The following is a 27,321-nucleotide window of genomic DNA, read 5'->3' as shown; positions in this document are numbered from 1 at the left end:
TGCCTCAAGTGGAGGAGTTCAAGTATCTCGGGATCTTGTTCACGAGTGAGGGAAGAATGGAGCGTGAGATCGACAGGCGGATCGGTGCGGCATCCGCAGTAATGCGGGCGCTGCATCGGTCTGTCGTGGTGAAAAAGGAGCTGAGCCGCAAGGCGAAGCTCTCAATTTACCAGTCAATCTATGTTCCTACCCTCACCTATGGTCATGAACTATGGGTAGTGACCGAAAGAATGAGATCGCGAATACAAGCGGCTGAAATGAGTTTCCTCCGCAGGGTGTCTGGGCTTTCCCTTAAAGATAGGGTGAGAAGCTCAGTCATCCGGGAGGGGCTCAGAGTAGAGCCGCTGCTCCTCCGCATCGAGAGGAGTCAGATGAGGTGGCTTGGGCATCTGATCAGGATGCCTCCTGGACGCCTCCCTGGTGAGGTGTTCCGGGCACGTCCAACCGGGAGGAGGCCCCGGGGAAGACCCAGGACACGTTGGAGGGACTATGTCTCTCGACTGGCCTGGGAACGCCTTGGGATTCTCCCGGAAGAGCTAGAAGAAGTGGCCGGGGAGAGGGAAGTCTGGGCACCTCTGCTCAAGCTGCTGCCCCCGCGACCCGACCTCGGATAAGCGGGAGACAATGGATGGATGGATGGATGATTATAAATGAAGGAATGTTGTGCTTAGACTGTATAGTGAGACAGAAGAAATGACACAGTAGCACTAAAAATTGTGCAAAGAAGCAAAACTAAGTGAACCCCAGGAATAAAAGTGATGCAAACTTGAGTGTTCCTAAACAGAAAAACACAATAATGACTCAATATGCTCATTTGGATGGATGGATGGATGGATAGTTGGATAGATGGATAGATGGATGGATAGATACTTTATTAATCCCAAGGGGAAATTCACATTCTCCAGCAGCAGCATGCTGATAGGATAACTATCAAGCCCTGGCCAGTAATGAAAAGGTAAACACAGAATCTTTACAAATAAAAATGTTTCATATACAGAATGTTCTGTAATATTCAAAGCTCCATAAGCACAAAGAATTGTCGAAAAAACAGAGCAAGGGGTCAGAAAAGCCAGATATCCACAAAAGCCAAAACGTTAAACAGAAATCCAACAAAAGCACCAATGTCAGCATATTCAATGAACCACAAGGGTCTGGGGGTGGAAAACCACCCTCAAAACACATGGTACATAGAAAAAGATTTTTTAACTTAAAGAAACTAAATATTAGTTATTATTATATAGTGTGTGTGTATATATATTATTAAATTATATATTGATTATATTATTAAATATTAAATGTTAGATTAACAATGTTAATCTAAAAAATGAACCAAACAGACATAAACAACAACAATTTATTTCTTGTAAAACCCAAAATCATACAAGAAATGCTTCAATGGGCTGCAACAGGCCCTGCTTCTGACAATCCCCCCAGCCATTACTCTCTAAGATGACAAGACAAAACTCCCAAAAAACCTTGTAGGAAAAAAAAAATTGGGAAGAAATCTTGGGAACGGCAATTCAGAGAGAGACACCTTTCCAGGTAGGTTGGAAGTGCAATGGGTGTCAAAAAATGAGGTAAATATAATGCACAAAACATAACACAAGTAATCCACTTCACTGAGCTAGATGGCCAATCTATCATTGCCACTTCAGAAATGCAATACAATAGCACAAATTATTTAAGTTCTTGCACAGAGCTCCTTACCAAGTGCAAGCACAGAGCAATGTGACAACTCTCAAGGCAAAATAAAAGAATAGATTATACCACTCACTAAATACAAAACTATAACATAAGGATACAGATATGTTCAAATACTGCACATCAAAACTAAGTAGAAACTAATTAATATAAATGATAAACAAGAGACACATTTGAACTCCAGTAGAACCCTGGCTGAAACTCCCAGACACCCTATGCTGTACCCACCAGTTCAAAAATCACACCTTTCCTCTGCTGGAAAGGCAAAAAAGGAACTTTTGGTTTGACGGGATAGATGAGGCAAGACGACTTTGGCCTGTTGAGGTAGATGAGGCAAGAAGATTTTGGCCTTTTGGGGCAGACGAGACCATGCAACATGTTCCTAGTGGGGAGCACTTTGTTTCTTTTCGCCACAGTCCAAGAATGTAACATTCTGTCCGAGCTAGTACCTGCTTTGCTGCTGGAGTTCTCAGAGATGCCCTTACAGCTCAGATTGAGTGTAACAAGAAGCCATTGACTCTTATAGACTCAATCTATATTAAGGTGAGTTTCCTCTTACCAAACCTGCCTCATTTTTTCATCCGGGTGGTGGACATCTTGCAGTCAAGTCTTATCCACTGGGAGGTGGTATTTAGCTGTTTGCTGTCCAGCTGTGGTGCTGGGAGGCGGTATCCAGCTGCCTGTCTCATCTGCCAGGATGTGGTTTGCCTTCCTCGTCTGCCCCATTTGGACCATCAGGAGATGGTCTGCCTGCCTCGTTTGCCCTGTTGGGACTGCCAGGAGGTGGTCTTACTGCTTTGTCTGCCCCATTTGGACCACCAGGAAGAGACATTTGAACCCCAGCTGAGGGGGAAGCCAGGATGAAATATAAGGGAAGGGAATGACCTCTTCATTCTCCATCAGAGAAGTCTGTGTGGGGACTTGTTTAACTGTTTTGAAAGGTAGGGCATTTGTAATTTTTGTCTATTACCAAAGACAAATATATCATATTGTTGTTTAATAAATATTTTTCTTACAGTGAGTCATATCCACAAATAAATGTTATAATGAAAAGTAATTTCATTAGTACAGTACATAAAATGCATGTTTAATAGTAGTTTACAATATCATGTAGTTGAAAACCAAATAGGCTTGTGGTGGCAGGAATACAGACACCAAATTTCAACTCAAATGTTGTCAAAGTGGCATTAATTGATGTACTATTGCAGTGGTTCTCAAACTGTGGGGCGGGACCCCTAGGGAAGCGCGAAGTAACAAAAAGGGGGGCGCGAAGATGTGAAAAAAGAAAACAAGAATCAAAAATATGCAAAATACATCTATTGAAACCAAAACAAATTAACTTAAACTACATTCTGATACTAGAAAAATAAATATAGAGTTAGATAAATGTCGATAAAAGTTAAGTAGGTATAATAAAATATGCATCTATGATATATCATTAATTAAAAAAGAACAAATTGGTATTAGTGGGCTCCTTTCAAAAAACATTAGGGGGGGTGCGATTAAAACTGTTATGAAAACCTGGGTCGCAAATACTTAAAGGTTGAGAAACGCTGTACTATTGTTAGCTGTGGAGGGTACATGGCTAATTGTAGTTCATGTTTCTTAAACATAAATCTTTGAAAAATACCTGATGGAGAGTTTGAATTTATGGTATGGTCACCCATGCACAAATATGTTCCTGCTGCCATTTGAAAAAAATGTATTGGGGATTTGTCAGAAGCAGCTAATAGACATGTAAAAGAGCAAAATATAGAGGTTGAAATAACCTTTATGAAGGTAAATATGAGAGAGTAAACTACTGCAAATCGTAATCGTGGTCACACGGAATGTTTCCTCATTTTAAGAGTGTCAAAAACTTACCAATTTTTTTTTTAATTGAACAGCATTCTATTCTGAATATCTCAACAAAGACTGAACTTTACTTCAAAATTTCCTCAAAGAGGATGGCACAGTTGTGGTAGTGCTGCTGCCTCACAACAAGAAGACCACGTCCTGGGTGCTCCCACCATGGAGTTTATATATTCCCTCAATGCTTCCTCCCACCGTGTAAAGACATGAAGATTAGGCGATGTTAAATTGTCCCCAGTGTATGTGTTCATCCAGCAAAGACCAGGGGCCTCATCTATAAACGGTGTGCACGCACAGAAATGTTGCGTAAGAACGTTTCCATGTTCAAATCGCGATGTATAAAACCTAAACTTGGCGTAAAGCCACGCACATTTCCACGGTACCTCATACCCTGTCGTATGCAAGTTCTCTGCTTGGTTTTGCAGGCTGGTGGCACCCAGCCTTAAAGCAGTGCTACTGTTCCTGTGTGGTTTATCATTCTTTTTCAGATCCACTTCCCTGACGCGGCTTTATAAATACACTGAAATTAACTGCATATTGTTTATTAGTTTAATGCATCTGATTGTAATTAACCTGTAACAATATAATGGTCCATGGAATGGTCAAACTATTCCAAATACCATAACTGCTTTAGCGTTGCTACTCTCACTGCACCACCTTCTTCTTTCAGCTGCTCCCGTTAGGGGTTGCCACAGCAGGTCATCTTTTTCCATATTACTCTCACTGCACCACTTGGAGCAGCTGATCGGAAAGAGAATTATCGGTATACAGCATCAAGTACACGCTGCCTCAGTCATGCTTCCTATTTGAACTGCTTCTCACACGGCAACGCTTCAAACCTTTCCTGTACGGACCTCGCGGTTCAGAAAGAGTTTCATCCCAAGAGCTCTAAACGCACTCAATCAGTCCATCAACTGCTCCTTGTAGAACTGTTTGGACTTATAAATACAATCACCTCACTGTAAACTACAGTTATAATATTGCACAACCTGAGCCACTTTATAAATCTCGTATTTACATATGATGACGATATCATTTTTAAGATGAAATGCAGCAAAATATGTTTATTATATTATACAGATAAAAGCACTGTATGCTTCACTGGGACAGGCGTGAACTATAGAATAATTAAACATGTACTACGAAGATATTTCAATGTTCCTTAAAAGTTTTGAAGAATCGGCGTTATAAGCTTACAGATGGCTTAACGTCTATTACAGAGCTGATTGTGTAGCGATCGGTTACTTGGAGAAAGAAAAGGAAGGACAGGAATTGGAGGTTAGTACGTTTGAAAGAGACAGTACTGCAGGGGCGGACTTAGGCATGTGCAAACTGTGCACCTGCACAGGGCCGCTAAGCCAATATATATTGAATATAAAACAGAAAGAAAAAATAACAACACAGCTAAAAACGCAGCGGCAAATTTCGGCAAAAGTTAAACGCTTGTGTCATGAGCACGAGGCGGCTATGCAGTGTCCGCAACGGACGTGGCCATCTGCCGTGCATAAGATACCATATTGACATTGGCGGGCGAAGGGGCCACCAATTCTTTCTCTGCCCAGGGCCGCCACGAGCCTAGAGACGCCCCCGAGTACTGCTGCAATAAATTATTTCATCGAAGGTCGCGCACAATCACTGCACCACCGTGTTCCCATGTTTAATAACGTGCTTTAACTCCTATCATCATGAAAATGATATCAAGTATACATTTCAGTATTTTAATTATTCAGAGAGCTGTAATATCACAAATGTAATGGATTCTGTGTCCTGTTGGAGGAAGAGAAAGTCAGTTTAAGAAGCAGGTAGTGATTCACACACAGACCACATTGAAAAACACATACAAAGCAAAGCATTTAACATGCTACTTTAATTATGATGTGATTTGAGAAACTGGTTAATTAAACAATTTTAAGATGGAGTTTGTGACATTCTACTTTAATGACAAAATAAACTATGTAATTAAAGTGGAAATTTCGAGATTGAAGTTGACATTTCATGTTTTTTCCCCCACTGTGTGCCTTTTTTTTCTCTGTACCCTAATAAGCTTTCATATGACACTCAGATGGTGGGCTACGTCTCGCCTTTTCACGGCGACTTTGATATCTGACAACTTCTTTTTTTATTTCGGCACTGTGCGACTTTGACATCTTGAGCGTTCGAGTTTCCCCGACACTAAGTCAGTCGATTAGTTTCCTTTTGTTGTTTATATCACTGTTTAAACCAACAAATTGTACGTTTTTCCTTGCCTCTACTTGGTATTCGCTGAAGTTCTTCCATTTTCCCTCTTGCACGAGCGTTACTTTTCACACTGATCGGGATTTATATAGCGGAAGAATGTGGAAGTTTGCGTACGCACAGATTCCTGCATCTGGATTTTTCTGTGCGTAAGCACATTTCAGCTTTTGTGCTTACGTCATGTTATAGTGCGAATTCTACGCACAGCATTATGCATGAGGCCCCAGGTGTCCTGTTGTTGCTACCTTGCGTCTAATCATTGCTTTATCAGGCTCTAGCTTCCCCACAACCCTGCCCTGGATAAGTGGGTTAAAATGGATGGATGGATTTCCTTAAGATGCAATCATATCAAATTTCAGCAAAATTGGTTCACTGGGAACCAATCAGTTTCATATGGACAGATAGAAAGACAGATAGGACAACAGTAATAGGTGCTTTTACATTTTATGCAAAAGCTCCTCAAAAGTATCTGCATGAGCTATTACTACAACTTAGCTGTTAACTGACCAAACAGATTTGATGGTCTTCTCTCATTTATTACACTTCTTATGATCTTATACTCTAAACACCAAGTACGGTGTTCACTCTCAGTTTATGATTATATTAACCCTATTTCAATGGAAGTGGATAAATCCAAGGAAGCAAGTGGTGTATGGCAGGCCAAAATGTTTGCACCGTAAATTAGCAGGAGCTCTTTAGGCATAATTTATCAGCCTCCATTTATTACACATGGTGTACTTTTGAAAACCACAACTGAGAGCACTGGACAAGGAAGAGGTTCTAGTCACATTACTGAGATCTTGTCAGAGATACACAGTACCTTTGCATCTAAACAATTCAGCCACGCACATACTTCTTCATAATATATCCTAGAAGATGTTAGCATTGATAACATGACCCAGCCAAAACTGGGAACATTCTTTTACTACTGTTATTATACCATGAGTGACATCATCCTCAATCAAAAGTCCATCTGTCAGGGATTTTCTTTTTCTTAAATAAACAGTTAAAGCTCTAGATGATTTGAAGGTTCCTTTAAATTAGACCAAGATACCAAGGATGCCCCAATCCAGTTACCATATGTGGGTTTCAAGCTGAACTGAGAAAATTCAAAAATACCTGAATATTTATAATTCTTGAATATCCTATGACACTTGGTTTAATCATTCTAAAACTGTTACTTAAGGGTGCTTCCTCTTTCATTATTTCGTTATAGCAGTTTGTACTGGGCAAATCATTTTGCTAATCTTGCTGAATTCTAGAATATGGCCTTCAGGGCCTCTTGCAAAATTCTGCAGCCTTTGTCAGTTCCTGCAAAACACAGGAAGTGCTCTGAAGAGCGCTAACACTGCTTAGAGGCATATTAATAAACCCTATGTTCAGTTAAGTGTTAATGTTAATCATTTCTCCTTCATCCTTTCACTACAGGAAGTTTAATTCTGATGTGGTAATATGGCACTAAAAATGCCAATGAAGCATGAAGAAGTCTGAAGTGTTTCTCAAAATGACATCCATAATGGCACATTTTCTTGCTATTTTCTCGGAAGCATGGCAGTACAAAGAGTATAATTTCACTTATATATTTCTAATTCAAAAATATAAGTTCACTAGCCACATGACTAGACTAAATTTAAGAATGTTTGATATCTCTTGTCCTTTGTGTACCTTCAGTGCCTTTCCCGTTTCCACGTGTGTCTGAACCCTCTTGATCAGCGATCCCTCTCTCAAGCTTGTCCCTGTAAAGTTTGCTGTAAAGTTGCTTCCCAGGCTCTGTCATTATTTCCAAGTCATCTTTCTCACCTACTGTCTTGGTTATATACCTCCCGTCCCATCTTTGAAGGTGACTCTCAGCGTGCCTCCTATGCCTTTACTCCTTTTCGTAATTCTCACACTTCCTCTTTTGATCACGTCCACAAAGACAAACTGACCAATCAGATTGCTCCGAGGGACTGAACACACACAGACCTCAGCATTTTATTATATACTGTAGTAGATTGTTATTTAAGTGAACTACTTAGGAGTTTACATTCTGGGAGGATTTGAATTGGAAGATGGCCTTGTGTGCTAATCTGCACCATTGACTGTCACTATAAAAGAGTTAGCATTGGCTTGCTACTGAACACTGATGTGAAAACTAGGGTTGTTCCTCACTATTAAAGTGGATTAAGGAAGACCAAAAAAAATTACATTTGGTCAGACTTCTTTAATACAACAAGGCTGAAATGGTGTAAAACTCATTGGAATGGAGGTTTTCCTGGTCCTTGTAAAGAACACCGGGGTTCAAGGAGGTTCCCAGTTGTTCCTAAGGCAATTTCTTACCCAAACAGTTATTATTGTGACATGTCCCTAGAGTAATCTCTGTCCTTGTGTTAAAAGCCTCCTCCAAATATTCCAGAACTTAGATTTAACTGGAGGGCTTGTTGGTAGCAGGAGATGAACTGCCAAGGGAAAGATAGACGTTTAGGAAGGCCTGTCATAGTAGCAGGTTAGTTGACTTCCATTGTCTCTAAGTGGTCTCTTTAAAAAAAAAAAAAAAAAAAAAAAAAAAAAATCACACAACTTTGGCCTCCTTGGTTTTGTTTTAGTTCATGGGTGGCTTGAGAGTGACCATCTCTTCCAAAATGTATAATTGCAGTTTTCTTAGCAAAAAAAAGTATTTTATTTCTGCTTTGTATTTAATTTCACAGCTTTCTGTTGTATTTTGCACATACACTATGGATCTGGCGGCACGGTGGCACAGTGAGTTGCGCTGCTGCCTCGCAGTTAGGAGACCCGGGTTCGCTTCCCGGGTCCTCCCTGCATGGAGTTTGCAAGTTCTCCCCGTGTCTGCATGGGTTTCCTCCGGGTGCTCCGGTTTCCTCCCACAGTCCAAAGACATGCAGGTTAGGTGCATTGGCGATTCTAAATTGTCCCGTGTGTGTGTGTGTGTGTGTGTGTGTGTGTGTGTGCGCGTGTGTGTGCGCACGTCCTGCAGTGGGCTGATGCCCTGCCCGGGGTTTGTTTCCTGCCTTGTGCCCTGTGTTGGCTGGGATTGGCTGCAGCAGATGCCCATGACCCTGTAGTTGGATGATGGATGGATGGCCTATGGATCTTGTTCTAAAGCAACACATTAGAAGAATGTATTTCTTAAAATCCCATTTTCTCCCTCAGCATTTCTTCATACGTGTTTTGATCCCTTAGCCCTACAAATAAGGTCCTCCCCGAACTTTTCCTTCTAATGAGAAGAGAACATGTGTATTGTAGATATAGATAGTACAATTGTAAGGCTATCACCACTAGAAACATTTTGACACAAACACTCAAACATTTTTAAGCAAGCCATACAGTCTAGCACTTGGCATTGCTTTCTATTCACTGCATTTTTCCAAAATATCATTTGGTCAAGGGAACCAACATACTCCGGACAGTATAGATCCTATATAACCCAAAATCCCATTAGTCTTTTTAATTTGCTTCTGTTCCGTCCCTGTTTGAAGATCATCACAAGTCAACTAGATCTAACAAACTTTGCTCGTCTCCCCACACAGTTTGCATGTTTCTCCAACTCATCCTATTTGTGCACATATTTGTAATAATTTTACATTGCAATCTCAGTAAACAAATATCAACATTAAATCCCACCATCAATGAAAAAATGGAGACTTGTGCAGAAGGCTTACCTTTCATTTAAAAACACCACTTTTCTTTCATCATGTGGATTGTTTGTCTCTGTGGCCCAGCAGGAAACCACTGCTAAGATAAAGTCTTTGGCAAGCGTTTCTTGCGTTGAAAGGAGCTTCACCTCAAAAAAGAGGTCACTGGATGGCAAGTAGTTTATTTCACCCATGTTGAAGTAGTCAGGGTCAAATGTGCTGCGCTTGTAAAGGGTCATTGACAGCTTCAGAATCTCAGTTGTGTTGTGCTCAATCACAATCACAGACACAGGTCTGAAAGGAAAAGGAGGGGGATTTCATAAATTCATTACATAACCTTTACACTTCTGCAGCACAAATTATTTGCAGGGAATGTGTGGTAAAAATACACAGATATGTTGGAAGTTGTTAAAATCCTCCAAAATGAAAAGGCTTAATAAACCCTCCTGTCCAAGTAATGTTTACTCCAACTAAATGTATTTTTATAAAGTGAAATATTACATGTCAGAATATGTAAGAACTAGACTGGTTCAGGATGATGATATCAATAACATTGATGTTGTGAATGAGGTGGAAAAACTTGCCCAAAGGAACAAAATTTGAAAATCAAAGGGCACAACAACAGAATAGGATCTGGCAAAGTGAAAGGGGGCAAAAATCAAAAAGTAAACACAGAGAACTGATTGATAAAATTCAAGTCACTTGGCAAGAACTTTGAATCAAAAAGGAGAAATTCCTGGCTAGTTAATATCCTCTCCTGTTTCAACTAAGTGAACAAAGGATTGTTTCATTGAAAGCTTGTATGGTAATTTTACCTCTCCATTCTCTTTAATACTCGCATATTGGCACCATATGCTGTATTGCCGTCAAAACATACGCCCAAGAATGAGTGCTGGCCATGAAACAAAGCCTAGAGCAACATCATGAATGAAACAATAAGAAATAACAGTAAGAACAATAGATTTAATATACCGTATATACTCGCGGATAAGTCGGGACTTGCTTTTACTGTATAATTTCTGGTATTTTATAATGTCAGTCGTATAAGTCAATTGCGGAAAACTCACACTACTGGTCAAAGAGATTATGATATGCTAACAATAGACATATATAGATAGATGCCGCATTCACTGTGTTGCCCAGTCGACAAGATACATCAGCGTGTCCTCCATATTGTGAGTGGCAAAAGTGCCATTTAAACTAATACAGGTAGACGTGGAAACCGGGTTTTCTGATGAAAAAACAATAACGTTTAAAACAGTATTGTTGTAATCGTTTAAATGCAATTATTTATATCCATTTATACACTAATAATGGCAATTATTAAATAATTATTATTATTATTATTGTTATTATTATTATTAAATAATTCCTCCCGTATAAGTAACATTTCTCGGACTGCCTTCTTCCATCTCCGAAACATTTCTAGACTTTGTCCTGTTCTTATGTAACACAGTACTGAAGTATTGGTTAATGCCCTAGTCACCTCAAGTATAGATTACTGTAATGCTATTCTATCTGGCATCCCACAAAAACGTATCCATCGCTTACAACTTCTTCAAAATTCTGCTGCCAGGATAATAACCTGCTGTTCTAAATCCACTAAACATATTACACCTATTCTCTCTCAACTTCACTGGCTCCCTGTTAACTACAGAATACAATACTAAATACCGCTCTTAACATTTAAAGCTCTCCACAACCTCACTGATCTCCTCCAGACTTACACTCCTCTCGCTCACTCAGATCCTCACCTGCAGTTCTACTTTGTGCCACACATCAAACTCAGTTCTATGGGAGCTCAAGCGTCTCTCATAGTGATCCTCAACTCTGGAATTCACTTCCCTCTCATATACAGTGCATCCGGAAAATATTTGCAGCGCATCACTTTTTCCACCTTTTGTTATGTTACAGCCTTATTCCAAAATGGATTAATTTTTTTCCTCAGAATTCTGCACGCAACACCCCATAATAACAACGTGAAAAAAGCTTACTTGAGGCTTTTGCAAATTTATTAAAAATAAAAATAACTGAGAAATCACATGTACATAAGTATTCACAGCCTTTGCTCAATACTTTGTTGATGCATGTTTGGCAGCAATTACAGCCGCAAGTCTTGTTGAATATGATGCCACAAGCTTGGCACACCTATCCTTGGCCAGTTTCACCCATTCCTCTTTGCAGCACCTCTCAAACTCCATCAGGTTGGATGGGAAGCGTCGGTGCACAGCCATTTTAAGATCTCTCCAGAGATGTTCAATCAGATTCAAGTCTGGGCTCTGGCTGAGCCACTCAAGGACATTCACAGAGTTGTCCTGAAGCCACTCCTTTGATATCTTGGCTCTGTGCTTAGGGTCGTTGTCCTGCTGAAAGATGAACCGTCGCCCCAGTCTGAGGTCAAGAGCGCTCTGGAGCAGGTTTTCATCCAGGATGTCTCTGTACATTGCTGCAGTCATCTTTCCCTTTATCCTGACTAGTCTCCCAGTTCATGCCACTGAAAAACATCCCCACAGCATGATGCTGCCACCACCATGCTTCACTGTAGGGATGGTGCCAGGTTTCCTCCAAACGTGACACCTGGCATTCACACCAAAGAGTTCAATCTTTGTCTCATCAGACCAGAGAATTTTCTTTCTCATGGTCTGAGAGTCCTTCAGGTGCCTTTTGGCAAACTCCAGGCTGGCTGCCATGTGCCTTTTACTAAGGAGTGGCTTCTGTCTGGCCACTCTACCATACAGGCCTGGTGGATTGCTGCAGAGATGGTTGTCCTTCTGGAAGGTTCTCCTCTCTCCACAGATGACCTCTGGAGCTCTGACAGAGTGGCCATCGGGTTCTTGGTCACCTCCCTGACTAAGGCCCTTCTCCTCCGATAGCTCAGTTTAGATGGCTGGCCAGCTCTAGGAAGAGTCCTGGTGGTTTCGAACTTCTTCCACTTATGTGTGTTGCCCCTCTGTAATTTGAGAGTATTCAGTCTGGCAATATGGTGCAGCATTAGTTTGTGGCAGTCAGACACAACTAAAGACATGAACATAAAATGATGGTTGTCAATTTCAAACTGTGTTTCGTCAAGTGCTCCTTGAGAAAAAACACATCATCTGAACCAATCTCAGCCCGAACAAACTGATTGATCAAAGATACACTGACAGCTTGCCCTAATGTCGACTCTCAGATAACACGCTCAGCTACTTTGACCACCTTGACTGTACCCTCAGAAGGAATCATCAAACCTCCTTTGTTTTTTAATGTGAGCAAGTGGTAGCTTTGATCATGTGATGCTGGTACAGCATCTGTTACCAAACTAGCACGGCACACATCACAGGACAGCTTTCTCAAAATCCTATCTAAGGGCTACCTCTCATTACTTCCTGAGGTGGATTTCTTTGGGAAACTTTCAAAGTTTGAGAAATGTTAATAGCTAACAACAAGCTACATAGTGACTAAATATGTTTAGCCAAAATGTTGTTTGGAGGCTCACTTGAGCACATAAATGCGTAGCTTTGCTAGCTTAGCCTGGTGTAGCTAATGGCCAAATATAACCAAAACAATTGTTCAGCTTTACCTATGAAATGTAACCCCTGTGATCTGGTTTGGAGCGTACAGCGGTTTGTACAATCCCAAGCAGCACTGAGAAACTTGTCCATGCTTTTATCACATCCCGCATCGATTATTGTAATTCCCTACTGGCAGGTGCCCCTTCTAATCTTCTATCACAGCTCCCGCTTATTCAAAACTCAGCTGCAAGAGTCCTTACTCGAACCAGCAGCAGTGAGCACATCACACTCATCCTGCTCCTTCTTCACTGGCTCCCTCTGTCTTACAGAATCGAATATAAAATCCTACTAAATACCTACAAAGTCTTAAATAACCTCGCGCCAAACTACATCAGTGACCTTCTCCATCACTATGTGCCTGCCCGCTCACTAAGGTCCTCTGATTCTCGCAATCTTGTTGTGCCCCACACTAATCTACACTCCATGGGTGACAGGGCCTTCAGCTGTATAGTGCCCAGACTCTGGAATGACCTACCGAAATTAATCAGATCAGCTGACTCCATGAATTCTTTTAAAAAACAACTCAAAACTCATCTGTTCAGGAAGGCTTTTAGCTCTACTTGACTTTATTACCCTTCTCTCAGTTTACTTCTCAAGATGCTCATGTAACCTGTATGTGTGTGTGCGAGACCATCAATTATGTTGTCTGTTAGGCTTTTTCTCTGAAATCACTGTTGTAATCTTTATTTATTTATCTGGTTTGTACAACGCTATATACTGTATACCCTGCCGTTCTTCTTATATTCTTTAAGTGCCTTGAGCATGGGAAAGGTGCTATATAAATGAAATGTATTATTATTATTATTATCTTTATCCTGTACTTCACTCCACAGCAGTGCCACTCGCAATATGGTGACGACGTTGACGTACGATGCTGCGGGTCATGAGGAGTCCAGTAATTCTATGTCTATGATGCTAACGCCCACCAGAGAGAGTAATCACAGAGCGCACTGCCTTTTTTTTTCTATGTGGGTGTGGCAATGCGCTGTATCAGCCAATACTCACTCTCTCGCTCTATTGTTCTCAGCGTGACCACACGGTAATACCCGAACTATTCCAAAGCGACGTTTGCACTGATTTGTGTTTTTTGTATCTCACACCCTCATACACCTTTATCCTAACAGCATCCCTTATCTACGATGGATCGCTCGATCAGAAGAAAATATGAAGCTGGTTTTAAAATAAACGTCGTTGAAGTGGCTAAAGAAATTGGTAACTGCGTTGCTGCAGCAAAATTCAATGCATCTGAGAAACTGATGCGAGATTGGAGGAGGCAAGAAGATGTAAAAAAAAATTAAATAAATAATAATTAAGTGTTGCATTTTTGAACGGGCGTACAAGTCGGGGTCTGATTTTATGATCGATTTTTCGGGTTTCAAGACCCGACTTATACATGAGTATATGTAGCATTAGTAATAGTATTGTCGTGTCTACATAGTATTGTCAGATTTTTTTTACTTGCATGTCCAGCCAACGTGTAACATATTGCTGCCTTCCAGCATCATGATAAACAAGAATGTCATAAAAGATCTTCACATTAATTAATAAAAACAAAAATCAGCCCACCAGAGGTACTCCTTACTCCTGTTTCTATGTTCTCATTACCTGAAGCTTTGTGGATATAACCCTGAGAAAAGCTTTTAGTCGTCGAAGAAATTGTAAAATAAATCAAAGAATGAGCAAAGTGTTAAAGTCACAACCCCTGAGTGGTGTCTCTTTATGATAACCAAATACTAAGATTCATCAAACTTGGATTCTGGGGGTGGCAAAATGGTTTACTAATTGAGGTGTCTGCCATGTTAGGCAAGCCTCCTCTTCCTTTATCAATATCAATAGTGTGTTAGTTTTCTTAAGTAAAACATCTTCCAGTTTTACACTTGGTTTGACCTCCCTTTTTAAAATCACTACAGATAAAAAAAAAAAAAAACATGTATGGGTAAATTACTTGATGTGTTCTAACATGACACCCATTTCTCTTTTCTTCAATAGGTACAGAATATCATTTCTCATCTTATTCCCCAAACTTTATATCTACAGTATTTCTATACAACCTAACTTATTGGTTATTTTTTTATTCAATTCAAAACATATGCCCTGACTAAGTGACCAAGTCTTGATATGCATTGGCCATCTTTTCATCCCTTAAATATATAAATTACTTACTTTGAGTTGTATTTTGAACCAAAAAAGAGCTATTAAGAGCAATGACTGCAGCTCTTACCTGCACAATTTAGAGGCTTGGCTCTATAGTTGTTCACCCAAGAGTCGGTTTCTTGTACACTCCTGATCCCTGGACTCACAGTTCTTTTTTTTTTTTTTGTTGTTGTTGTTGTTTTTTTCCAAGATTATTTTTCTAGTGGATTTGAATTCTCTTTTTATATTTGATGTATTTTTATTTACAGTTTACAAGTGGTCTTTTTTCTTGTTTTGTTGATTTAATTGTATTTTTGTAGTATGATACCTTTTTTATGTAGGTTATGTGTACAGTATATCTTTTTTTTCTTTGTTGATGGGACTGTTTATTTTTGTTACATATTTGATTTGTATAGCTAGCTTTTTATATAAGATGTTCACTCATTTTCATTTTGATTTGTTGATGGGACTGCATATTAATATATTGCAACATATTACAAAGAATTACCTTTTTGCTTTGCACAATTGTAGTTTCTTATTACTTTTTTCTCATGTTTTTATTTCAATTTTTTCAATATTTTCTGATTCACATGCAATTCTGTTTGCTTTTTTTGGTTAGTCCTGTACTTGTTCGAGAACAACAACCTAGGAGCTTATTTTATCTTTTTTTTAAATTTAAGACTTAATGTTAAACAACACTTTTGCAGAGTTCTTAATCCTCCAGATAGCCAGTCATATAACTGAAATTCAGTGAATTACAATGAGCCAAGAGATTAAAGCAAATTAAATTTTAGAATTTAACAATTGTACCAGTAGTACTAGGGTGTTGTACCGTGTTAGCCATTATAAATGTAGTGAGAAGTCAAGCAAAATGACACCTTTTATTGGCTAACTAGAAAGATTACAATATGCAAGCTTTCGAGGCAACTCAGGCTCCTTCTTCAGGCAAGATGTCGAAAGCTTGCATATTGTAATCTTTCTAGATAGCCAATAAAAGGTGTCATTTTGCTTGACTTCTCACTACAATTGTACCAGGAAATAGAAAGTCATCTCTGTGATCCTGTCAAGTCAGGATAAGAATTAAAATAAAGAAATAAATATACAAATACGGAAAAAAAATGAAAACCATGGTCTTGTATGCTGGTCAAACCCAATCAGAGTTCATGGTAATTTGTGTACATTATTCAAACATTTAATCTCATCTTACCTATCATTCTGTACCTGCCCTATAAATGTATGCAGAAGATAGTTTCGGGGGAAGATGCACCTCCAAATCATCATTAGGTCACTGCGAGTAATCATCTGTCCCATTCGAACATCAGCATGGAGTGTATGTTCGAACACCACATGCGTGTCATTTCCCTGTAGAAAAGAAAAATTAAGACATTTGTTGGATTCAAAAACATTTTTTTACGTTGTATACTTAATGGATGGTAAATGTATCCTATCAAAGATGGTAGGATGTACAAGGCAAAATGATAATGTGTACTTTTGAGGATTATTTGTGTCCTGTTTTGTGTATTGTATTGACCCCTTTTTTTTTTTTTTGACACCTTCTGCACGCTCAACCTACCAGAAAAGGGGTCTCTCTTCAGATTGCCTTTCCCGAGATTTATTCCATTTTTTTCCCCTACAAGGGTTTTTATTTCGGATTTTTTTTTCTCGTCTTCTTTGAGAGTCAAGGCGGGGGGGGCTGTCAAAAGATAGGGCCTGTTAAAGCCCATTGCGGCACTTCTTGTGTGTACAAAAAGAAATGTTATTGTATTGTACAAGATAAGAATTTATAATTCAATGCATTTAAAGTTGACCAGTAAAATTTTGCATTCAGTTAGAACACCAGTTCATCTCTAATAAGGGTGGTGCAGTGGTAGCATTGCTACCTCACAGTTAGGAGACCTGGGTTCGCTTCCCGGGTCCACCTTGCGTGGAGTTTGCATGTTTTCCCCGTGTCTGTGTGGGTTTCCTCCTCCCTCCCGGGGCTGGCACCCTGCCCGGGATTTGTTTCCTGCCTGGGCTGGGATTCGCTCCAGCAGACCCCCGTGACCCTGTAGTTCAGAGATAGCGGGTTAGATAATGGATGGATGGATGGATCTCTAATAAGAGAAAGTTCAGATAAACAAAATCTGCAGTATCAGAAATGTCTGACAAGGCAGAATGACAATAATTAAATAACTTATTTCATTATCAGTAGGAACTGCTTGCCTCTAGTATCAGTCGCTTTCTCACTGCTGTACATTGTGTACAGGAAGCAATGAGATCCCGTATGATTTTTGTGGGTTTTATGACTTTTGTGGATTGCATTCGGCACTGCACAACAGGGGCTGTAACCTTTGTGCAAAATATATGACGTGCAAGGATGAGTGATGAGGTGTGAAGTGAGGCACGTATGGGAGTTCATGGAGGACCCTAAACCACCCCAAAAACCGCCACCACCACCGCCTTATCTATCTTACTAAACCACAGTTAATATATGCACGGCGGACGCACCGAGGCGCATGCGCACTGCGGCCTTGGCGCCCGCCCCAGAGTCCAGAGTCAAACACAGCGGCTTTCCAAAATGCGGCGGCTTCCCAGAGTCAGTAGGTGGCGCCCAAACAACACAACCTGTACAGTCAAACGCAGCGGCTTCCCAAAACACGGAGGATTCCCAGAGTCAGTAGGTGGCGCCCAAACAACACAACCTGTAAGCGCCCAAACAACACCACCTGTAAACTAGACTCACGGTGGCGTCCACCCCAGAGTCAAACGCAGCGACTTCCCAAAACGCGGCGGCTTCCCAGAGTCAGTAGGTGGCGCCCAAATAACACAATGTAATGTGCCGCGGCGCTCGCCCCAGAGTCAAACACAGCGGCTTCCCAAAACGCAGTGGCTTCCCAGAGTCAGTAGGTGGCGCCCAAACAACACAACCTGTGGGCTACACTTGCTCTAATCCACTGTGCCAGTAATATAGATCACATAACGGTCACAGACTCTAACCCAGCGGCTTCCCAGACTCAGTGGCTGGCACACGAACACCACAACCTGTAAACTAAACTTGCTGTGCTCCACTCTGCCAGCAGTCGGTGTCAGCAAAGGCAACGGAATCACGTCTCCACAAAACGAAACCGCTTTAGTACAGATATGCATATTTAATTAAAAGACATTTCCCCAGATGCACCCACCGTCCATGATATATCATCCATCCAGATATCGGACAGAACAGAAACTATTTGCTATTCTTGGATTTCCGATTCTCTAGCGAATCACGGGCTTACTTGTTGCTTAGATGCAGCTCATGGAGTGAAGTGCAATGTGATCAGAAGTTCATGGGATCCCCCGCTTATTGCTTCAACGTGATCATGACTTAATGCAGGAGATTATTGCTTCGATGCTTCGCATGGTGGTGGTGTACCAGGGAGGCAGCTAAGAAAAGGGATGTGTGGTGAAGTGTGGTGCACCATCTTCACTGAAAACTCTCCAAAGTCCAAACAACTAACAGGTTTGTAAGATGGCACCAAAGCTTGTAGTCAGACAATCAGCATAATACATCACCTGAGCCCTACCCATGATAGTTCCTTGGTGAAGGAAAAGTACATACCTTGGAGTAGGACCTACAAAAAAAAAAAAAAAAGATCTGCCAGGAACTACAAATGGCCCGAGTTCCTGAAGTTTAAATGGTACAAAAAATTTCTAAAAGTCTCAGGTTCCTGAAAAATGTTCCCGTGGTGGTAACACACTTCTAGAGATTGATTGTGGCATTAACCAGCACCCATTGAAATCCCCCAGGACTAAAGTTAGAAATTCTTTTCATTAACCATTAACATTTTATCTTAATTAGTTTAAAAGCAGTACAATAATGATATAAGTAAGCAACAAAGAAGTGGTTAGATAAGACTTGCCTTGATTAAGGCCCCACAGTATGTGTCGGTTTCCTGGACAATAAAAAAGAAATATTTCTCAGCTTCTTGTAGAGGGCAGCTGCCATCATTCAACATAAGGCTGGCATCCTCAGTCACATGCTCCCTTACAAACTCTTTAGAAACTGCAACTTTCATGAGGTCTAGTTCACAGTGAACATACATCCCACTTCCTGAAGAAGAAAGGATAACACAAAGGAGAAAAGGTCACAAACTGATCATCATCGTCATCAAAATCATTGGAAAAAAAAATCAGGTTTGAAATTACACTGTTTTAGCATCACACACAGAATGGAAGAAGAAAGATGGAAAAAAAAGCATTTGCAGAAAAAGGTGAGGAAGTTCTCATTTCTTCAAGACAAGGTTCAGTAGAAGTCTCTGGAATATTTTGTGTGTAAACAGACTTGCCAGAATTACATAATGTGACATAATACTCTCAAAACTGCTTGAACCAAATCATTTTTTTGGGGAATGTTATTACGTTTAATATATTATAATAAACATGAAGTCATCCTGACATCTACACCACTATCCTAATCAGAGTTAGACTAAAACCAGGTAAATAATCTATACCTGAATGGCATGCAGTTTATCCCTGATGATATAGTGGCAATTGTGCTAAATTAGTCGACATCTATACATTAGCCTAGCGTTAGTAAGTATGGATGTGTAATTAAGCATTCACTGCGAAACAATGACACCATTCAAGGTTGGTTCCAATCTTCTGTACAGTGCCATTCTAACTCTACACAATCCTGAATTACAACAAGCAGGTTTAGAAAACAGGAGGATGCATTTCTCAATATATGTATTATGGTTGTTTTATTTTAATAGACTTTTGGTTGTTAGAACCGGAGGGACAAATCATCGATGTTTTTAGAATTTTCCAAAAGAATAGTTGTTAAATACATATTTTAGACAGGGCCCTGAATTAAGCCAGGAGTAGACCTCCTAACATCCACTCTAAGAGTAACCCCATTAATGAAACCTACATCCTTTTGGTCCTCCCATTCCACTCTCCCTCACCAGTCATCAAACAAAATTACCCCATTTAGCAGACTGATCCTTCCACAGGAGCCTTTTTTTCCTAAGCCTCTCTTGATCTCCTTCTGTCATCCACCTAACCTATGCAAACTTCTTGTCTGCAGCTCACTTTACAGAGGAGAGCCACATTTCTCACCAGGCACTTTAAGCTGTAACTGTGTCACTTTGCAAATACGTCACCAACAACAAATATATTGCTGATAAATTCAATATTAAACAGAAGGCCTCTTGCCAGTTTAAAAATCGGATTTACTGCATTTCTTGTAAGAAGTGTCCAGCCATCTACATAGATGTAACAGGGAGATGACCAGCAGACCATTTCGGGTATTTGATCAAGCCATTAAAATTAAAGAACTTAAAAAGCCTATTGGAGGTCACTTCACATCCCTTGATTATAGCCACACTGATTTCTCCATTTGTGTTGTTTAATAAGGATTCAAAGACACTTTTAAAAGAATAAAAGAAGTTAGGCTCATTCTCACGCTGTGATTACAGATTTCTCCAGATCTTAATTACCAACTAACTTTTTCATCTAAACTTTCACCTTCAATAATGGCAGCACTTTCTCACCTACTTTCACCTTTTCTCCTTTCATCTGCCTTGGCTTTCTTCTTTCCTTCCCCTCCTATATATGTTACCTACTCTTTTGTTTTTAGTTACATGTCTGATAATGGTTATATAGCCGAAACGTTGCATCTTTCACCTTCTTTTCATCATGGAAATAACCTTTAACCTTTTTTCCATGAAGATACATACTGACACAGTCCCACACTACATTTACCTTAGTCAGTTGTGTAAAATAAATATCACATGTCAGCCAAAAATTATATATTTTTGGTTGGATTGCATTTGGAGCGAAGGGAAAACATGCCACTTACCTTTAATTACTGTTTTGCAAACCAAGTAACAAATCAACAGCCAATTCAAACATGAATGCAGCAGAAGGTGCGACAGGCGAAAACAACCATTATAGAATTAAAGAATTTGCAGCTGTTCATTGCAGATGAAGAACAGACATCAAAACTTAGTCTTAGCATTACTCCTGTTCATAGAATCTGTCTTTGATCAGGAAGTACACCAACCCCAAAATCTTGATCCATGTTTCCCATCTACTACTGTATCTTCTCCATGTCACATCGATAATAGTTTCCACATGGGAAAATGTCACCTCACTGAGAGTGGCACCCTTCAAATTAACAAGTCTAGTTTTTAGAGTGAAACAGCTATGTTAACAATCAATTTGGCAACTGGAATTCATTTTTTTTCTATTGTTTCTTAAGTCAGAAAACTTACCATCACAAATCTCTTTCTCATCTGGCTTGGTTGGATCTTTGACACCATAGAATCCATCCTGACAGACACAAGCAAACGAGTCCAGTGTATTGATGCAGTGAGAATTGTCATCACAATTATTAAGCTGGAAAGATGCACACTCATCAGTGTCTGCAAGAAAAATTAAAATTAATTAGTAATTACTGCAAAACAGAGATTATTAGCTTTGCAATTTTATTAGATTAATAAACTGACCGGTGGCACAAAATTATCAATAATCTTCCGCCAGAGTCAATATTTACTCAGTATTCAACCCCTTTCCATTGATTAACTTGTTTACCCTTGTTTCCAATTACAGTAATTACAATTTTTTTTTTCAGAACATTAGAACAATCTACACAAGAACAGGCCATTCAGCTCAACACCACTTGCCAGTCTTTTAAAACTCAACTTGATATTATTTTTGAAGTCCATAAAGTCTTACTGTCTACCCCACTACTTGGAGGCTTATTCCATGTGTATATCGTTCTTTGTGTAAACAAAAACCTCCTGATGTTTGTGCGAAATTTACTCTTAACAAGTTTCCAACTGTGTCCACATGTTCTTGATGAACTCATTTTAAAGTAACAGTCTCAATCCACTGGACTAATTCCCTTCATAATTGTAAAAATTTTAATTATGTCGCCTTTTAATCTTCATTTGCTTAAACTGAAAAAGCTCAGCTCTTTTAATCTTTCCACACATTTAATTCCCTGTAGCTCTGGAATGAGCCTAGTCATTCTTCTCTAGATTAATGATTTCTGTCTGTCCTAGGAGTATGGGTTACAAAGGATCATCTGGTTCCATATGGCACACATGTCCATAACAAAACAGTACGTAATCCCATACCATAACTAATGCAGAAATGCAGGAGGGAACAATTTATGCGGAGAGTAATAAGTGAAAGGGAGGAAACCGACACCCTATAGGAGTCTCTGTAGGAGCCAATCAATTTTTTTGCTATATTCATACATTTTCTGTACATACCACCATATGGTATATGTAAAATCACTTTTAAAGAACTTAAAAAGCCTATTTGGAGGTCACTTCACATCCCCTGATTATAGCCACACTGATTTCTCCTTAATGATTATTGTAAATAATTTTTCTCCAGGCTCTTAAATGTTTGATGCATCCTTAGGCTACAATTTGGCCTTCATATTATAAAGATGATTTTAAAATTGTATGTTCATATAAAACAGTTTCCTGGTTGTGGAATATATGCCTAATGGTACCTTCTCTTCTTTCTGTGAACTGTTTCCGTGGTATTCCTTTTGATTTTGGCTATTGACTAAAACTGATCAAAGTAAAAACCTTTTTATGTGGCAAATTCAAGTGTCACTGTTGGCATCTCTTCTTTGCTTGCATACATAACATGCACAGATTTGACGTGACAGACTCTTCACGACTTAGGAGGCCATTTTTATTCACCCTAGTATGTCCCATTTAGTTGGTTCTGACTTTGCTGATCTGGTGAAGAATATCTGGCTATGCTTTTTCATTGATGACACTGCTTTTCATCTATTTGTAGTGCATTTCAGACTCTTCCATGTTGGTCTACATGATTAACTTTTCAAGTAAAGCTTTCCTCAACTTATTTTTATCACTTTATTTTGACTCCAGATGATTTTAATGAAGCCAGATTCCATCTGACCTAAAATACACCAATTTGTCCATTTTAGAATGCAGAATAATCACCCGAAACAGCTCAAGGAAGATGACAGAGTAAATTCAGCTTAATTAAGTGACATTTCCAGTCTCAAGATCTCAGTCTGATTGAGTATCTATGGAATAAGATTAAATAAGATTTTTCAGGGCTGAGATCCACCTATCTATCCACTGAACCATTTAGTCCAATTATAGGATCATATTTGGAGTGATAGTCGATTTGGGCAACTTCTAGCAAAAGGTTGGAATCAGAGTTGAACTAGGGGGCTCTGCCCCCTGCTCGCTTCGCTCTCCAACCCCTGGTCTTGGGTAACTCGAAATACATTTGAAAGAGATTACTGTCTGTCTCGGTAATCGTAACATATGTATCATGTCCACAGTCACGAGAATAGCAGTGTAAGTGTTATGTTATGCAAGTATAGAATGTCTTTGAGTTTGCGCAGATCTATGCATGAGATATATTGGAGTGTACGCCAAAGACTTCTGTTTGTGTTTTCCGTGAGCACATATAGTAATGTATTACTGTAATGTGATTCACATATGCTGTGGAGTCCGGATGTTTGGTGCTTCTGTACTATCTCGGGTTATTGCTTGCGGTGCTTTAGAAGCGTGTTGTAGGCGCCTGCACCTTGTGCCTGCTTTGCTTGCGGCATTTGAGACACGCGTTGTAGGTGCTTGCATTGATTGATTTTATCCAGTTACCTCCGTTAGTCGAGCTGTATCGTTTTGGAGCCGTGACCGTGTCTCCATTAGTTATACGTTGTTTACCGTTAGTAATATGGATATTCGCACTTACTGTTAATACGGAGCGTTGTCTGTCGTTGTACTGTTAGTAATGGATCACTGTAATATGATTCACATATGCTGTGTAGTTTGGACGTGTGAGGATGCCGTATGTTTAATACGGAGTGTTCATTTATTCTTATTACCCATCTGCTGTCGAGCCTGTGTTTTCTGTGGTTGTACTGTTAATATTGTATTACTGTAATGTGATTCACATATGTTGTGGAGTCCGGATATTTGGGGCTTTTGTACCATCTCGGGTTTTTGCTTGCGGTGTTTTAGACGCGCGTGGACCATACTGTAATGTGCTTAATATTGTATTACTGTAATGTGATTCACATACGTTGTGGAGTCCGGATTTGTGTGGTTTCTGTACTATCTCGTGTTTATGCTTGCGGTGTGTTAGAAGCACGTGGACCATGCTGTGTAGTGTGGACGTTTAGTTCAGAAGCACGTTGTAGGCGCCTGTGCCTTTCGTACTTTCCCGCGCCTTCCGTACTATCTTTGTGGACCTGTGGGGCCTCCGTAGCCTGTTCCGTTTGACTCTGGGGTGCAGCGCAGAATCCTCTTTTTTTGTGTGGCTGTGTCGTTAGTCGTTAGCTATGGGCGCATTGTTGCTTCATGTTTTATTCACGTTAATTGAGCTCTTTCGTTTTTGGGCCATGACTCCTTCATTCGCGGTGGATCAGACTTCGCTTGCGGTTTATGAGACGCGCTTTCAGCGCCTGCGCACTATGTCTCATGGTCCCATCGCCGTGTACCTGCGTCCATGCCTTCCAGTTTACCATTCTCGGTTAGTAATATGGATGGGCACTCTGATGCACACACCTATACCAACAAAGGCAAAGTTGACCAAGAATCTCCAGTTAACCTAAGCACACGTATCTTTAAATAGAAGGTGGATTCTTACTTACAATCTATAACAGCTGTGAAACAAGATTACATCTTGCCTGAAGAAGGGGCCTGAGTTGCCTTGAAAGCTTGCATATTGTAATCTTTTTAGTTAGCCAATAAAAGGTGTCATTTTTCTTGGCTTTTCTCTGTGAAACATTAAAATTGAAACTTTAGTGCATTAAAGTATTGTTAAATTCAGGCTGCCCTTTAAGGGCCAACTTGCTTTCAGGTATGTGGCTACTCTCTATATAATAAAGCATTTTAAGAGATAGATACTTTATTAATCCCAAAGGGAAATTCACATACTCCAGCAGCACCTTACTGATACAAAAAACAATATTAAAGATTGGTAATAATGCAGGTAAAAAACAGAGTAGGCCTATACATTATCACTTGGGCAGCAACAGAAGGTGAAAAGGTGATTTAATTCAAGGAATTAACCATATTTATTGTAGTTACTAATAATAATAGGTAAACAATGCAGCACCTACTGGGTTATAGAAGGAAATATAGTCAATTTAGCATAACAAAATATTCATAGAAAGTTTATGTTCCAGGAAGAGGACTAAACTCATAAGATGACATTTTTTGTTTGGGATGAGTTTATTGTGACTGTTCTGACCAAGATGAAGAAGTCCAAAGATGATATACTGACAAAACTCCAAATACTGGTAAAAAAAATCCAGAGTCAAAGAACTCAAACAGATATTGTTTCTCCACTTTCATCTTCATTATTAACTCCGTGACTGTTGTGATTGTGGGAGAGACTCTAGAAATACTTCAAAAGCTTGGAATCCAAGGATGAAAAGTTTTTGTTCTTTTATGAGACTGACAAGTACAATCTTATACAATACTGCAGAATGCCTAGGAGAGGGCGAGTCGCTGGTTGGCGGAGGTCACCAGAATGGGGATTTTGTCTATGATTTTGCATTTTAAGCAGCCCATAGGTTAATTTTGTCAAGAGATTCTCAAAGATAGTATTAATGAACATATATTATTAAGATTAGTGTTGATCAGCAAAATTTGACAAAGTGTTTGCAGCGAACATGCATTATTCACTGGAGACCTTGTTCACTGAACATTTTCATGGAAATTCATCTTGAGGATGGCTTGGGTGAACATTTTTTCCCCTCAGAACCCCATGATGCTTTCCAATGCCAGCATAACATCATAGAAATGTGGCAGCCTTATACAGAACCTTCATACCCATATACTTTAAGATCATTGTGGAGCTGCTTTGGGCATGGCCTGATGTCACTACCTGATCAATATTCTAACCTTTCATCATGTATCGGGTTTAAAAAAAAAAAAAAAAAAGGATACATTAGCAGACCATAATAAAGAATATTATAAGTACTGCCACTGGATATATAGAACTAATCTCTGGCCATGCAGTATTACATTGCTAATTATAGATGAAAATTTCCTTCCCTGGGAAATAAAACACATACAATCCTGTGAAATAGCAACAACAAAAGATTTATTACTGTTTACAAGGTGTATCGATCTACTTCATGGAAGAAAAAAGGCATTTGCATAAAGATTGGAAACAAAAAAAAAAAAAAAAAAGAGACATTCAAACACCACCCGGTGTCTGGACTTCAAACAATGGAACAAGACTCCGCTTCATTGCACTACTAATGTGTTTCCCAAGACTGGAACTCTGTGAACGCAATGATATATATCTACTCTCTATATATAAAAGGATTGGCGAAATTGTGCAACATTTTCATGTGACATTTTCATGCAATGCTCATTTTTCTACAGAACCAAATGTCATAAGGCATACATATGCTGTATACATCATACTTGTCTTCATTAGGAGAAAACAGCAATTATACTTTCTTGTTATACAATCAATTTAATGTACATACATTAAACAAAATACCTTAAATACCTCTCCACTAAGAATGTTGGTAGTTCAGTTGTGTGTTAGCAGTCAACAAACAAAGCCTATGTAATATTCATGCACTTACAAATTGTAAAACCACATAAACATTCAATTGCTGGCAAAATTATGACTGCTGATCATGCAGGAGAAGTCACATTCCTTTTGTGTAAAGTTAAGGGAACACTTAAATCACACATTGGATCTCGAATAAAATATTTAAGTGGAAAATCTGTACTGAGTAATACTGTGTAATTCGTTGAGAACAAAATAATGTAACAATGGTCAATGGAAACCAAAAATCACCAACCCAATGAGGGCTGGATTCAACAGCACACTGAAAATCAAAGTCAAAAATTGAAATTACTGGCGAATCGAACTTGTGTGAACTTCATCACGGCAACTCAATGCGACTCCCAACAACGTCTGGGCATGCTTCTGATGAGATGACAGATGGTGTGCCAAGTGAATCTCCTCCCACAAATGGATCAGGGCATCAGTGAGCTCCTGAACAGTGTGTGGACTGAACAGAGTTGGATGCACCAATACAGAGGTTCTCAATTGGATTCTGGTCTGAGGAACGTGTGCGCCAGTCAATGGTATCAATGCCTTTCCTCAGCTAGGAACTGCCTACTGTACACGCTCTGGCCACAAAAGCGTTGTCGGCATTGTCCTGCACCAGGAGGAACCCAGGACCCCATTTTGTAGGGCTCTGGCAGTGCTCCTCCTGTTCC

General features: G+C 39.7%; 2 protein-coding genes across 2 annotated transcripts in view; both read right to left on the bottom strand.

Annotated features, from left to right (window-relative positions):
- Window positions 1–16,461, bottom strand: part of LOC114664278 (uromodulin-like) — a 29,698-nt gene extending 13,237 nt beyond the window's left edge. Inside the window, exons 1-2 of the mRNA XM_028818321.2 lie at window positions 16,311–16,461; window positions 9,447–9,713 (exon numbers count right to left, since the gene is read on the bottom strand). Coding sequence (XP_028674154.2) covers window positions 9,447–9,713; window positions 16,311–16,414 — 371 coding nt within the window. The 5' untranslated portion in view covers window positions 16,415–16,461. The remainder of the gene's footprint in view (window positions 1–9,446; window positions 9,714–16,310) is intronic.
- LOC127525809 (uncharacterized) overlaps window positions 16,458–27,321 on the bottom strand; it is a 60,975-nt gene continuing 50,111 nt past the window's right edge. The window contains exons 12-15 of the mRNA XM_051931581.1: window positions 21,337–21,486; window positions 18,982–19,172; window positions 18,681–18,693; window positions 16,458–16,465 (exon numbers count right to left, since the gene is read on the bottom strand). Coding sequence (XP_051787541.1) covers window positions 16,458–16,465; window positions 18,681–18,693; window positions 18,982–19,172; window positions 21,337–21,486 — 362 coding nt within the window. The remainder of the gene's footprint in view (window positions 16,466–18,680; window positions 18,694–18,981; window positions 19,173–21,336; window positions 21,487–27,321) is intronic.

The sequence above is a fragment of the Erpetoichthys calabaricus genome, chromosome 1 (genome assembly GCF_900747795.2).
Source record: "Erpetoichthys calabaricus chromosome 1, fErpCal1.3, whole genome shotgun sequence".
NCBI lineage: Eukaryota > Metazoa > Chordata > Cladistia > Polypteriformes > Polypteridae > Erpetoichthys > Erpetoichthys calabaricus.
This window is presented reverse-complemented; position numbering and strand designations above follow the sequence as displayed.